Source organism: Thalassophryne amazonica, chromosome 1, assembly GCF_902500255.1.
Source record: "Thalassophryne amazonica chromosome 1, fThaAma1.1, whole genome shotgun sequence".
NCBI lineage: Eukaryota > Metazoa > Chordata > Actinopteri > Batrachoidiformes > Batrachoididae > Thalassophryne > Thalassophryne amazonica.
The window spans coordinates 119,297,339-119,313,477 of NC_047103.1; the positions used below are offsets into that span (position 1 = coordinate 119,297,339).

A 16,139-nucleotide genomic window follows, 5' to 3' on the forward strand; every position below is an offset into this window, starting at 1 on the left:
TTATTTCACAGTTTGAAGTGACTTTTGTTTGAGGGTTTCATACCCATTAAAATTCACCAGAATACACAAAATTTGACTTACTCTTTTAAAACATTTCTGTGGGAGATCCCCCAGACCCCCCCTCCAGAATCAGTACTGTTTTTTATTTCATAGTTTGAAGTGACTTTTGTTTCAGAGGGCTTCATACCATTTAAATTTCACCAGAATACACAATTTGACTTACTCTTTTAAAAAATGTCTGGGGGAGATCCCCCAGACCCCCCATAATCAATACTGTGTTTTTAACTTCACAGTTTGAAGTGAGTATTTTGTTTCAGAGGGCTTCATACCCATTAAAATTCACAACAATACACAAAATTTGACTTGCTCTTTAAAAAATGTTCTAGGGGAAGCACCCCCAGACACAATACATTACATTAATAAAATCATGAAAAATAAATCGAATATAATGAACACAATGATATAATGAATACCTCAGAACTTCATCAAATGTATCGCAAATTGCCTCACCAGTGCCGATGTTGCAGACTGGCATGTCAATGATCCTCGACTTCGCCCCGTGTTTATTAGGTATGGGTATCGCTAAGATTTTATCGATATCATTATCAATTCCGCTTATCGATCCGATCCCTTTTCTATGTCAGCAGGTCAAAGAGCTTTTTCTTAGTCGGACAGTCGGAGTCCGTGGACATTTTTAAGTCAAGACTTAAAGCATATTTTTATTCTCTTTCTAATGAATAGTTTTTATTTTTTATCTGTTTTAGTCTTCTGTTTTTAATTATGTATTTGCATTTTTTTTTTTTTTTTTGAGGCGCCTTGAGACGGCTTTTGCTGTGATTTGGCGCTTTATAAGCTGATTAAATTGAAATTGAATTGAAATTGAACAAATTTTATTGAGTCTTAAAGTAAATAAATATGAAATTGGTCACTGGATCCTTAAACTCTGGACCTAAATAAACTCTACATGGTGGATCCTTGATCTCTGGACATAAATAGGAATTAACAAAATCTGTAGTTTTTGTCAAAAGCATTTCCTTTCAGACATTATTGGCATAAATATCTTTCCATACATCTGAGCTGAGCTCTTACAGCTGTGCTGCACGTCATTTGTAAAGAATGAGGACGTCTCATTTTGGGAGGAAAAAAACGTTTTAGTTGATTGTATTTTCTTGTCCATAATACAACGTTTTAAAGAGGTGTCATTTTATTTAAAGCGGCAATTCTTTTTGAAGTTATTAATTCCGACCGGACTCTGGATTAGAGCATGACACGGGAGTGGATTTTCACTCCCGTCCCATCCCACTCCCAGAAAAAAAAATCCCATCCTGTCCCAATCCTGGACTGGAGTAAAAAAATAAATCCCATCCCGTTCCACTCCTGTAAAGATGACTCCCAATCCCATCCCGCTCCCACTCAAAATCAGTCTCACTCCCATCCCACTCCCGTATGTCTCGCGCCGTGATGATCAATCAGGGACTGAATATGTAGTGACGTGGAGATGTCTGGAGTTTGACTGAAGATGTGAACATGTCCTGTATCTGGTAGCAGCCTGTAAGCAGGACTTATGTCTCTTTTGTCCTTTATTTCACAATCATGACAGAGTTTTTGGAGCGAGCAGCAGCCCCACAGCAAGCAGCGGAGTTTCTTTCTCTTTCTATTTTACGTGCGCGCGCGAGCGAATCGTCTGTGGAGAATATTTGATTAATTAACTACACAGATGTATAATAAAGCAAATGGTGACTGGTTTCTAAACACAATTATGACAGAGTTTTTTGGTCGAACTGAAATATAACAGCACAGTGTGTTTGAAAGTGGCCTCTCATATCATATCTTGCATTCTATTTTTTTGGTCAGATGCAGGCGGCTGGAACACGGCCAAGGATGCCTATACCAGTTTTGGCAACAACCGAGGAAAGTCTGCATTCTTTAATGACAGAAGCACTGCTAATAGAGGAAGGTAAGAAGATAGGACTGTAACTTCACTGGACATGACCAGTGATGCTGATAAAGAGCTCAGCGTCTAACGCGTTAATCTTTCCAAATCAGTAATCAGATTAAAGTTACTTCTCCAAGTCACTGTGCGTTACTATTATTTTTGCATTGTGGGTTGATAGCAGCATTAAACTTGGTCTGTGGGCAGGGGGTCGGGGTTCGACTGAACTGCCCACTTTAAGCGAGCTGTGAGTTTTTCATCCACGGTTTTCTGCAGCAGCTACGACTCGTCCTCACCTCTTAAAGTGCTGTGACACCAGCACACCTGCACTGAGCTTTACAATGACATTTTTATGCTTTTTTTTCTCCTTTATTTAGAATTCTGAGCTGAGCCGCTCCGTATCTGCTCATTAAAAACAGCTGATCCTCTGCGATGCGTCAACAACTAACACTATTTTCCACTCAAATGCACCTAAACTCTCTTTCTGAGGACCACATGATGTGAAAACGCAATAAAACTTTACCTGTAAATCTGGTCATGTTTTCTGCATAAATAAATGTTATCCATTCTTTGTGCTCAAACGCCAAAGCAGGGGCGAATCCAGATGGAAGGCTTCAGTTTTGAAGCCTTTTTTTTACTACAACTACTGTACTAATACTACTTATAATAATAATAATTTCAACAAGTAAAATGTTTAGAGAGAATTTAAATGTTAGAAAGAATTTAATAGTTACATTTATAAACAATGTAGGTTAGAAATAAATAGTTGACACCACTTCAACATTTGTGTGTTTCGACCTCAGTAGGCCCAGCAGGTGTGTTCTGATCAATCGCTGGTGTTCTCCATACTTATCACCTTTTTATAGAGCAGAGAGAGTTTCTGAATTTTCAGGGCGCTTGTCTACAAGGACCAGGGTTGATAACCACTGCTGTATAGCACTTAAAATTGAGTGTAGTTTTGCGTTTCAGGAGTCTATGTAAAAACAAAACAAAAATCTACTAGTAATTCTGTTAGCTTCACTGACTGACCAAAGTAAGGAAAGAGTCAGTACTACCTCAGGTGAGAATATTTACAGACTGAATGAGTGAAGTACAAAACATGATCGATGAGTTCTTTGGCCACACCGCCCCATCTTGTTGTAGCCTCTTCTGGCCAACAGAGGGTGGTATTATACATGTTACAATGCTGAGAGGGGTTGGCCATAAGTAAAAGGAAACTCTAGCTGTGTTGTTTTTTTTTTGTTTGTTTGTTTGTTTTTTAGTGTGCATTTAGAAGAAAACACTGTGGCAGCATCACTCATCAGCCTCTGTTTTGATTCCGGCTCTGCATATTGCTCTGTTTCTGGGAAACTGCACAGAAATACAGCTGTGGAAAAAGGTTTACACACACCTTAGCTAAAAAGGTTCAAGCTCAGTTTTCTTCAGTTGCACATTTTCCAGTCCCCCCCCCCCCCCCCCCCCCCCCCCCCAAAATGCTGCATGTTAAGTCAGTTGTAAAGTCTACTTTATTTCCATATGAAGTTCATTTAAAATAAGTTATTCAAAAGTAATCAAGACTTACCAGTAAAAAAGGCTTTTGCTTTGTCCCGTTCATCAGTTGCAAAATGTTTGTTAGTTTTTATCCCCCTGGTATGAAATATAGGGGGATATATCGATCATCATGTCCATCTGTTTGTTTTCGCTTGTTAGCTTGATATCTCATGAACCAGTTGACCAATTTCATTCATATTTAGCATGAAGGCCCAGTCACACCGTGACGATTTAGCCTGCGTATGCCAACCATATTAAAAATGCTGGCATGCGCTGGCGTGCATCTAATAAATTAATGCAGCTGTCACACCTTAACGGGTACCCAGCGTATGCTGACAGCCACATTTCCACCAAGTGGTTTGGGTCGGTACTGCACATTGTGGTGCCGGTCAGAAACACAGCAATTTAACATAATTTTTTTTTTTATTTTCATTTTTTATCTTGGTGGACCATTTTCACTGTGTACAGAATGCTGATGAGTAGACTAGCTGTAGTAAACACTGCTGTGAATAAATGGAGGGCTGTGACTCTTTAAACTTTCAAAGTGCTGAGCGGTCGCACGCTCAGTTTATTTTTATTTTCAATTTATTTTCATTTTTATAGTACAGAATCACGACAAAGTTGCCTCAAGGCACTTCACACAAGTAAGGTCTAACCTTACCAACCCCCAGAGCAAGCACACAGGCGACAGTGGTAAAGAAAAATTTCCTCTGAGGAAGACACCTCAGAGGAAGGTATATTAATTCCTAGATAAACTAAATTTTCTTTGGAGATTATGAAGGGTATGCTGTGGAGGAAGCTGGAGTCAAGACCATCAAAGAGGGGCATGAATAGACTTTTACCCCAATTGATTGTAAACCTGGAGAGCTGGCCAATGTTCTTGATCAGATTAAAGAGGGGGAGGACAGATGCTGTAGCATCAGACAGAGTTAGGATGACATCATCTGCGTACAAACTTATGACAGAGTCAGAGGAACCACACCATATTCCTGTAATTTGAGGGTTCATTCTCACGGAAATAGCGAGAGGCTCAAGTGCTAAGGCAAAAAGCATAGGAGAAAGGCAGCATCCCTGTCTGGTACCACGATGTAGCAAAAATGAAGGAGACTGCTCATGGTTAGTAAGAACAGAGGATTTAGGACAGGCATAAAGCATTTTTAAAATGTATATGAATTTTTCACCGAAACCAAATTCTTTTAGAGCTGCAAGCATATACCGCTCTTCTATTTGATCAAAGTCTTTTTGTGCTTCCAGAGAAATGATGGCAGAGTTTGGTAGTTTGATTGAATACATAATATTTAGCAGACGTCGCGTTTTAGAGAAGGGGAACCTATCTGGGACAAAGCCGGTCTGATCAGGGTGAATAAGTTTGCTTAAGTGTTTATTTAATCAATTAGTCAAGGCTTTAGCAATAATCTTTTGATCACTATTTAACAGACTCAGAGGAGGATATGAAGTCACATTAGAGCTGTCTTTATCTTTTCTTAAGAGTAGACAACTGTGTGCCTCAAAAATGTTTTTTGGAAAAATACCATTATCTAAGGGCCCGGTTCCACTGGGGAGAGGATTAATTGCGCATGAATTGAGTACACAAATTATGGCCGTTCGTTGTCGTCCGCAACAACAATGGCCAAAAATGACAAATGTCCCAGTATGAATTACGGATATATTAATAATGTATAGCGAATATATGAAGAACAAACACAGTTGTATAACGCATGTAGTGAGGAAATGGATCCGACACATTGCGATTATCACGGCAGTATTACAGGTGTATTATAAATGCATCGCGTACGTGTTGCACGTGCACGGCATCTGCATTGCGGTCATAAAAGAAGCGCACTTGGGCCGTCGGCATCACTATTCACACCAACAATACAGCCTCTGGAGCATTTGCTGGAATTGGACAAGTTGATTGGAGTAAACAAGCAGTGACGGGGCGAGTGGTGATGTCAGCAGATCGTACCAGAGCGCAGCTCGTTTGACAAGAAGTTAAATCTGTTACAAACATAGGAATAAATACTGTAACAGCTGCAGACAAGGAGAAAACACGCATTTGTTTTATCAAGCCTTTGCAATGTAAACAAGTCAAATTTCTCTCACCCGGTGCTGGAAGGGCATCTGGTGAGAGAAATCGCTCAGGACTTCAAGACCAACCTTCGCTTTCAGAGCTCCGCTGTGATGCAGAAGGCCGGCGAGGCACCTGGTCGGCAGCTTGTTGATCAGCAGCTCGGTGGATTTCTGGTAGCAGCGGATCTCTCTCAGCTCCACTGTGTCGGGCCTGTAACGGCAAGGCTTCTTCACACCGCCATTAGCCGGAGCGCTCTTATGGGCGGCTTTGGATTTGGATTTACAGGCAGTCAACTTGTTACATCGTCATTAATTTCACTATCCGGTACAACATACGGAACCAACTGCTACACATTGATCACAATAAACATCTTTATCTAAGGTTTAAAGCCTTGTAATAAGCTTTCTTTCTCTCTATTTTCTTTCATGCGCCAGCCGCGTAGTAATCCACGATGGAGACGGGAACAGAGTCATTATCTATCAAAGAACCCACGTTTCCTGAATGCAACATGTGAAGACTGATTGCTCTCCTGTCAGTCACAATTCCACGCCCCTCTCAATCGAAGCCACGCCCTCCCATGCCAGAACGGGGCCAAAAGCTTGAAACTGAAAAAATAAGATCTGAAAGTGAAAAAAAGATCTGAAGGTGAAAAAAAGAAATATGAATGAAAATAAATTATTTGATCCAAAAAAATTAGAGCTGAATCAAAAATGTATTTAAACTGAAAAATATATATCTTACACTTATTTTTATTTTGACAATATTTTTTAAATGATTATAAAATTCAAGAACAAACATTGAATTTTCAGTTTCAAAATTTATTTTTTCAGTCTTCTTTTATTTTCAGATTACAAAACTTTAATTTTCAGTTTCAAAATTTATTTATTCAATCTTTTATTTTCAGATTACAAAACGTTTGGCCTTGATTTAGCTCCATATGATAGGCTGAACTAATAATATTTGAGATGAGGTTAGAATTGATTAGGAAAAAATCCAATCTGGAGAAACTAAATAAATGGTAAATGGACTGCATTTATGTAGCGCTTTTCCATCTGCATCAGATGCTCAAAGCGCTTTACAGTTATGCCTCACATTCACCCCGATGTCAGGGTGCTGCCACATAAGGCACTCACTACACACCGGGAGGGAGCAATAGGGGATTAAAGACCTTGCCCAAGGGCCCTCAGTGATTTTCCAGTCAGGCGGGGATTTGAACCAAGGATCTTCTGGTCTCAAGCCCAACACCTTAACCACTAGACCATCACCTCCCCTATCAGAGGAAGTTGAGTTATATCTAGGTTTCACAGCAGAGAAGATGAGCAGCAGAGAAGAAAGAGTACTGTTTTTCTAAGGGGTGCTGGTGCCTCCAAACATCAACCAGGTCAAGTGTTTCCATAAGATTATTCAGAGTTGAAACAGGTTTTAGGGGTGTGGCAGTTTTGGAGGAAGATCTATCAAGTTTGGGATCTAGGTAGCAATTACAGTTACCACCAGTAATAAAATTGCAGTTATTGTACTCTGATACAAGATTACTAAAGACTCTGCAATCGACGTCCGGGCAATCAAAATTGGGAGCATAGATGTTTAATAGAACTAATGGGAGGGAATTTACTGTACCAGTAACGAGCAGATACCTCCCACCTGGATCGCAGGTCATGGATTTGAATAAAAATGGGTTGGTTTTGCGGATGAGTATAGCAACCCCTCTTGTCTTAGAGGAAAATGTGGATTGGTAAACCTGTGAAACCTAGATATAACTCAACTTCCTCTGTTCTGTCTATTATGGGTTTCCTGTAAGAAGATTATGTCTATGACAGTGATTTTAAATGAATGAATACATTGGCTCTCTTAAAGGCATTTCCAAAGCCTCTACAGTTCCAAGAAGTTAGTGGGATAGGACTTACAACTGACCTGGTTGTTGTGAAAGTGTAGTGACACGGACCCACAACAGGGGGCGCAAATGAACGGTCAATAGATGAGCCAAAAATTAACAATTTAATGTTGTGAAGGAGCACAACGAACATACAGACAATCTCAGAATAAGATTTCAGTCAGTCCACAAAGGTGACGTGTGGGCAGGCTTGAGGATAGAAGACGTCTGTCCTGAGAAGAATTGCATGCCATTCGTGAAAAATCTGATCTGCCTCCAACGCCTCGTACATGTGTGGCTACAGCTATTTGCGCACAACAGCGACTGAAACACAGACAGTGCCCTGTGAGAGCCCATTTGATCCCTCTCACAGTAGGTGTCAGCCAAATTCCAGGTGACACACAAACGTCTAACACCGCTCGCTTGACACTTTGAAAATGTGTGGCCATTCACGCTGTTAGCTTGAAAACAGCAAGCAGACGATCACTATCGAGCTGGATGTAAAATTTGTCTAAGTGCCTCCACGTGTGTGGCATTGCAAAACGCAACACACGTGTGGTGCATGTGTCTCACGTGTGTCTCCCCCCCGGCTCCACCCTACACATGTGGCATGTGGGGGGAAGCACACTTGCATTAAGTGCTTATATGTATCTGCAGATATGAACACATATGTGGCTGGGCAGCCAGGTCAGAGTGCACACAGCATGGGGAATCACCCCTCCAGCTGCTGACCAGAGACACAAATGATGGCTCAGTGCACAGGACGTGTCACAGTACAAACAGAGAAAACAGCCACGACAGTTATATTAATAAGTATACACAACCTACATACACAATTACATAACAAATAGTTAAAAAATAATGATCACATAACAGAGTGACACGTTGGTGTGTGCGCTGAACTGACGGGGCGTGGACGCCGACAGCCACAGCTGTTGAGATCTCTGGTTCTGTATGTCCTAGCTGGGGAACACATACTGTATTTGGATGGAATGACCTTATAACTGTCCACTGTTGCGCATGTGTGTCTGCTTTAAGGCTACCACGACTAGTAGACTTGTCACGACTACGTCAGCTATTGAAACCGTCGACAACTAATTTAGTAGTCAAGTCATTTGCTTTGAACCTTGAACCAACGAAGCAGTGCTTTGATCCGCTGCTTTGTTGAATCTTTGCTTCGCTCCTCTTCAGAAGCGGCAACTCCGCTTCGTAACCTCTCTCAAAGCCATTAAAATATGTCAATCGTGTGTCATGTTTGTGCAGATTAAAGTGACACACTGAGACTCCTGTCTTGTTGTGAGAAAGAAACGAGAATCGTCGTCCGTTCCATTGCTCTAAACACTGCACCGCCGAGTCAAGTTAGAAAGATATAGTGCTCAGAATTAATAACTTCAAAGCGAAGCGCCGTTTAAATCAAATGACACCTCTTTACATATGTAATGCATACAATAAACTGCAATTGATTAAAATGTTTTTTTTCCCCTCTCAAAATGAGACGTCCTGGCTGATGTGACCTGCAGACTCCAGCAGCCAGTGACCTCAGGTCAGACGTGTGGAGTGGCATCCATGCCATTAATGTCTGAAAGGAAATGCTTTTGACAAAAACTACAGTTTTTTTTTTAATCTATGTCCAGAGATCAAGTATCCACTATGTAGAGTTTATTTATGTCCAGAGATCAAGGATCCAGTGACCCATTTCATATTTATTTACTTTCAGACTCAATAAAATGTTGTTGACATAGAAAACCTGTAAAGCCTACTTGTAGCACACAGAAAATTCACAGGAGGTATCGATAAGAGAATCGATAAGGAATCGGATTGATAAGTGGCATCGATAATGGTATCGATAAAATGCGATAAGCTGCTATTTACGTATGATCCAACTAGTCGACTAATCGCAAAAATAATCGTTGACTAGTCGATTATCAAAATAGTCATTTGTGGCAGTTCTAGTCTGCTTGCTGTCCTCATGTGAACATACATAAAAACATATATCGCTGTTGCGATGGGCTGCAGCGAGCGCATGGCGTGCACATTGACAGGCAGCCCCAGGTGAAACAGATGGCCAGATCATAACGCAGCGGGCCATCTGAATGTCACATCACCCATGTGAGCTGTGTTCCACATGATGCGGTGTCTGTCTTGTGGAGCGCCATCCACAGGACATATGTGTCGGGCCGGAGACACACACGGGGCCAGCTGGACATACCGGGCCAGCAGATGTGGAAATAAGAGCGCACTGCTTCATTCATGTCATGCCATGACTGTACGTCTGTGACCATGGGTCATCTACAGAGGGCAGACAGTTCATACTTGTATTGCCCGCTCGATAAAAGGGTTTCAATAAAATGCGGTATTTTTTATGGTGTGTGGTTTTATTTTTTTCTATGTTTATCTCCTTGTTGATTTCAGACATTTTCCGCACCTTTAAAGGACAGCGATGGTAGCACAGTGGTAAAGTTTCTGGCTGGTAATTAGAGCTTTTGTAAATTGCAGGTTCGAATCCCGTGGGTGGCATGTTATTTTAATTAATTTTTTCCACAGCAGCTGCGCCATGTAGTTACACATGCTCCAGCTGCTTGCACTGGATCGTTCACGCCTGCCCGACCACATGTCCCTCCCGATGTCGGCCCAATGTTTTCATGGCTTGTTCATATGAGCTGTTTTGCCATGATTTGCCCTGATTTGTACTTAGTCGTACTATATGTAAAGGGGCCCTTAGCGATGTTCCAAAAGACAAACACTTGTGGAAATGCAAAATTGTTATTTGGGGATTTTTTTTTTTTTGGGATACTATTGAACACAAGAAGGCACTTGCTGCACAGTACCCGGTTATGCCAATTAGTTATTCAAAACCTTATAAAACTAATTTAATCAATTTTGGGAATAGTCATAGTTCTTTAAAGTAGTGTTAATTTTGTCAGATGGGACAAAATATCTTTGTCAACGACTTATTTTATGAGGACAACAAGACAATGACAAGACATTAATTATTGTTGACTAGTGCAGTGCCTGTAGGAAGTTTGTATTCTTATAGAAAATTGGGAGCGTAAGTTTAGTATTTCGTATTGTTTTAAAAATCTGTTTTATTATCAATTATATGGAAATAAACTGATTCCTATTAAACAGGTTATTGGAAGAGAGTCAGGCAAAATTAAACAGAACATTTAGAATATTTGAAACAGCAAATCAGTATCTCACCTCCTGAAGTTGAACACAGTTTATTTAAACTTGAACTCACAACAAATATAAGATTTTATTCAGCTTATGTACTTAATGAAAGGTACAAATAGTGGAAAATTTGTTGGCGTTATCAAAAAAAAAAAAATGATTTTAGCTGTCTCCTCAGTGTTAAGTTAAAATCAGTCACAAGGATCACTGATAGCATGCCTTTCACAGTAAACGTATTTGCTGGGATCCTGGCATTAAACATTTTATTGTGAAACAGTGCAAGCTACATGAATGATCTGATGTTGTTTAACTTTACTACCAGTAACATCAGTGAGCCATGCCATCTTGGAAGTATGAATGTTAGTGTTAATCAAAATAAAGGTTTCAAAATAAAGGTTTTGAAAATTAATTCCAACAATTTTCAGAATAAAGGATGCACATCATTGTGCCATGTGCAAGCCATATCTGAAAGCTGAGGTTGATCTGATAAACAGTCAGAAAGCTATGTGAGCCACATACCCACACACAGATGTTTCATGCTTTATAGATAGATGAAAAAAGATGAGACGAAAAATATTTTCTATGTGCTAAAAGCTGAAATAAAATCTGTCTCTATTTTCATCTACAAGTTCTTAAGCTTTTAAAATGTTTCTAAAATATGTCGCATTCAGCAGAGTTTGTCCTGATCCAAAATTATTAAAGCTGGACGCAACATATAAAATGTTCAGTGGACGCATTTGAGAATGCGTGGGATGTCTGTCGGTTAAAAAATCAGACTTTAAAGTAGCGTTTGTTTTGTTTGAGTCTCCTCGCTGCTGTCAGGTCCTCAGGAGGGGGGTAGTGGGTCATCCTGCTGTGTTTTTGAGCACAGATCTGTACAGGCCACTAGAGTGGACACCAGCCACCAGAAAGTTAACTTATATTTTTCTTACAAACTTGGACCCTAAAAGCCAAAATGTTAGTGTGTAATGACCACGTTTAAGACATTGGCACTAATTGCATTACACAAGTTTTAAAAAAATAATACGTGCTGCAGAGTAAATCCATCCGACACCAATGACAAAAATTTAATGACAAAAGAGTTTACATTTACGCTCTGTCTCAGTGTTAGAGGCTCAGATTAAAGCTACTGTGTACAAATTCTTGAATATAAATCCATCCAATATCAATTTATTTTAAACATTATTTAGCACTAATATATAATGGATGACATGAAATACACTCAACAAAAATATAAACGCAACACTTTTGGTTTTGCTCCCATTTTGTATGAGATGAACTCAAAGATCTAAAACTTTTTCCACATACACAATATCATCATTTCCCTCAAATATTGTTCACAAACCAGTCTAAATCTGTGATAGTTAGCACTTCTCCCTTGCTGAGATAATCCATCCCACCTCACAGGTGTGCCATATCAAGATGCTGATTAGACACCATGATTAATGCACAGGTGTGCCTTAGACTGTCCACAATAAAAGGCCACTCTGAAAGGTGCAGGTGACATGTCCGGTGAGTATGCCGGCCATGCAAGAACTGGGTCAGCTTCCAAGAATTGTGTACAGATTCTTGCAACATGGGGCCTGTGCATTATCCTGCTGCAACATGAGGTGATGTTCTTGGATGGCACAGCAATGGGCCTCAGGATCTCGTCACGGTATCTCTGTGCATTCAAAATGCCATCAATAAAATGCACCTGTGTTCTTCGTCCATAACAGACGCCTGCCCATACCATAACCCCACCGCCACCATGGCCACTCGATCCACAACATTGACATCAGAAAACCGCTCACCCACACGACGCCACACACGCTGTCTGCCATCTGCCCTGAACAGTGAGAGCCGGGATTCATCCGTGATGAGAACACCTCTCCAACGTGCCAAACGCCAGCGAATATGAGCATTTGCCCACTCAAGTTGGTTACGACGACGAACTGGAGTCAGGTCGAGACCCCGATGAAGACGACGAGCATGCAGATGAGCTTCCCTGAGACAGTTTCTGACAGTTTGTGCAGAAATTCTTTGGTTATGCAAACCGATTGTTTCAGCAGCTGTCCGAGTGGCTGGTCTCAGACGATCTTGGAGGTGAACATGCTGGATGTGGAGGTCCTGGGCTGGTGTGGTTACCCGTGGTCTGCGGTTGTGAGGCTGGTTGGATGTACTGCCAAATTCTCTGAAACGCCTTTGGAGACGGCTTATGGTAGAGAAATGAACATTCAATACACAAGCAACAGCTCTGGTTGACATTCCTGCTGTCAGCATGCCAATTGCACGCTCCCTCAAATCTTGCGACATCTGTGGCATTGTGCTGTGTGATAAAACTGCACCTTTCAGAGTGGCCTTTTATTGTGGGCAGTCTAAGGCACACCTGTGCACTAATCATGGTGTCTAATCAGCATCTTGATATGGCACACCTGTGAGGTGGGATGGATTATCTCAGCAAAGGAGAAGTGCTCACTGTCACAGATTTAGACTGGTTTGTGAACAATATTTGATGGAAATGGTGATATTGTGTATGTGGAAAAAGTTTTAGATCTTTGAGTTCATCTCATACAAAATGGGAACAAAACCAAAAGTGTTGCGTTTATATTTTGTGTTGAGTATATATGTAATATAAAGTGTGTATCAAGGGCTCAAGTTGTGGCTGTTGCAGTAGATTAAAAACATTACAAATCTTGATTTGAATGATTTTATTTTATTCTGCTTTGCTTTAACAAATTTCCACACAATTCTGAGTGTGCAAGTAGAATAGCTAGATCCAACAAATGTTTCATTTCAAAAGACCTGTGTCCAACAGCAGACAGTGGATTTACAAGAAAACCGAAGGTCTAATTGTATCCAATGGGAAGCCTTGCAGATTTAAAATATTGGGGGAAAACACCACAAACCTTCAATAATTCAATAAGTGTGTTTTGTCAGATAATGGTGACATTCGGTATTTGAGATGTCAAACACTATACTGAAAATATAATCAAGAATAGTCTATTTTTATCCAAAAGTCTAAAATGTCTTGACCGAAACAAGACTAAAATACATTCAGTTCTCTTTTGGCTGAAACTAGACTAAGATTTACAGACTTTTAGTCGACTAAAACATAAAGTAAATAAAGTAGTCAGAATTGATTTAACAAAGTCATTGTTTGATGAATATGTGAATAAGCAGTTGGGGAATATTAAGTTTGAAATTATTATTACAGTGTCTGTGCTGTAATAAGGAGGTCTATAGGATATAAATATCCACTCAGACACCTCCTGAAATGGTTTGATGAATTGAATATCAGTATGGCCTAATTTAGATTTGTACATGTCTTGGCTATGCCAAAAATCAGTCAAAGCAGACCAAATGTCACAAATTAAATATAAAATGGCTTTTGATATCAGTGTTTCATTGTGTTTATATGCATATATTTACTGTTCCCAGGTATGAACATGGTGGATTTAGTGGAGGAGGGGGAGTAAACAGCCGCTGGGTGGAGGAGCCTAGAGATGATGGCGATTGGTCGAAACCAACACCACGTAATGAACGCCTTGAACAGTGAGTCGACATTTTAACTGGTCTTCAATCAATCAATCAATTTTTTTTTTATATAGCGCCAAATCACAACAAACAGTTGCCCCAAGGCGCTTTATATTGTAAGGCAAGGCCATACAATAATTATGTAAAACCCCAACGGTCAAAACGACCCCCTGTGAGCAAGCACTTGGTTACAGTGGGAAGGAAAAACTCCCTTTTAACAGGAAGAAACCTCCAGCAGAACCAGGCTCAGGGAGGGGCAGTCTTCTGCTGGGACTGGTTGGGGCTGAGGGAGAGAACCAGGAAAAAGACATGCTGTGGAGGGGAGCAGAGATCGATCACTAATGATTAAATGCAGAGTGGTGCATACAGAGCAAAAAGAGAAAGAAACAGTGCATCATGGGAACCCCCCAGCAGTCTACGTCTATAGCAGCATAACTAAGGGATGGTTCAGGGTCACCTGATCCAGCCCTAACTATAAGCTTTAGCAAAAAGGAAAGTTTTAAGCCTAATCTTAAAAGTAGAGAGGGTGTCTGTCTCCCTGATCTGAATTGGGAGCTGGTTCCACAGGAGAGGAGCCTGAAAGCTGAAGGCTCTGCCTCCCATTCTACTCTTACAAACCCTAGGAACTACAAGTAAGCCTGCAGTCTGAGAGCGAAGCCCTCTATTGGGGTAATATGGTACTACGAGGTCCCTAAGATAAGATGGGACCTGATTATTCAAAACCTTATAAGTAAGAAGAAGAATTTTAAATTCTATTCTAGAATTAACAGGAAGCCAATGTTTCTGGGTTAATTTTGTTTTCATGGCGTGCGTCAGATTTAGTCTGTGGTCTTATTTTGTGGTGTTCGTATTTGTAAAATCATTTCGAAACATCTCTGATGAGATGCTGCAGTGGATATTAGTCTGACGTTTTCACGTCCTGATCTGAGGCTGAAGGATAAAAGTTACATGCCGTCACTCATCCACACAACAGCAAATGAGAGACGATACAAATTTTATCGTGAACTCCATGTGCTGAAAATACAAAGCAAATGGATGGAAACATTGTTCTACTGCAAGGTGACATTTCAAAGTTCATCAGGAATAATTTCAAAAGGACCAAAACGCTGACCTGACTTTTTTTCTTAACCATCATTTATTTATAAACTAACACTCCCGGTAAGTCTTAGTTCTTATTATATTTATTTATATTTCACACAAATCAAAATCTGTCTTTGGGATGAATTTGTGTCAAACTGTCTCCATGGAAACCCTGTTTATTGAGCTAGCCTGCTAAATCTGCATTTTCTGTTTTCTTCTGTTACATGGCTGTGAAATATTCATGTGGAGGAAGATACGGTGCATCCGAAATTTTGTCGTATTACAGCCTTATTTAAAAATGGATGAAATTCATTTTTTCATTTTTTCCTTGACCCCTAAAGATATATATATTCTCCAAAACCAATTGAAAGTTTCCTTGTCTGTGATTGGGATCACTGGCTTACTGAAATGTCCACCCTGGTTTAATCTTCATCATCCTGGTAGATGGCAGCAGATTTTTTTTTTTAATCAAGAATGTCTGGGACATTTTTCCATTCATCCTTCCTTTAATTATATGAGGTTTTCCAGTGTTGTTTGCTGAAAAACAGCCCCACATCATGATGTTCCCACCTCCAAACTTGGCCGTTGTTGTGTTTTTTGGGGTAATATACAGTGCCATTTGACCTCCAAACATGGTGTGTATTATGGTGTCCAAAGAGTTCAGTTTTGGTGCCATCTCACCAGACTATATTCTCCCAGTATTTCACAGGCGTATCTAAATGTTGTGCAGCAAACTTTAAACGGGTTTGGAGTCTTGCACGGTGAGCGTGTGTACAGACCATTGCAGTTGAGTGCATTACTTGCAATGTAAAGTGACATCCTGGATGAAAACCTGCTCCAGAGCGATCTTGCCCTCAGACTGGGGTGACGGTTCATCTTTCAGCAGGACAATGACTCTTAAGCACACAGCCAAGATATCAAAGGAGTGCCTTCAGGACAACTCTGTGAATGTGATTGAGGGGCCCAGC

At 40.4% G+C, this 16,139-nt stretch overlaps 1 protein-coding gene and 1 long non-coding RNA gene across 2 annotated transcripts in view; one reads left to right on the top strand and one right to left on the bottom strand.

Annotated features, from left to right (window-relative positions):
* The window catches only part of LOC117513590 (ATP-dependent RNA helicase DDX3X-like), a 156,469-nt gene that overhangs the window by 41,501 nt on the left and 98,829 nt on the right, over positions 1-16,139 (top strand). The window contains 2 exon segments of the mRNA XM_034173772.1: positions 1,855-1,957; positions 13,996-14,109. Coding sequence (XP_034029663.1) covers positions 1,855-1,957; positions 13,996-14,109 — 217 coding nt within the window.
* On the bottom strand, positions 4,043-14,363 carry LOC117513591. The gene is made up of 2 exons (XR_004561640.1): positions 14,321-14,363; positions 4,043-4,186 (listed from the first exon to the last, which is right to left on the bottom strand). It is a non-coding gene; the product is annotated as an uncharacterized LOC117513591 (long non-coding RNA).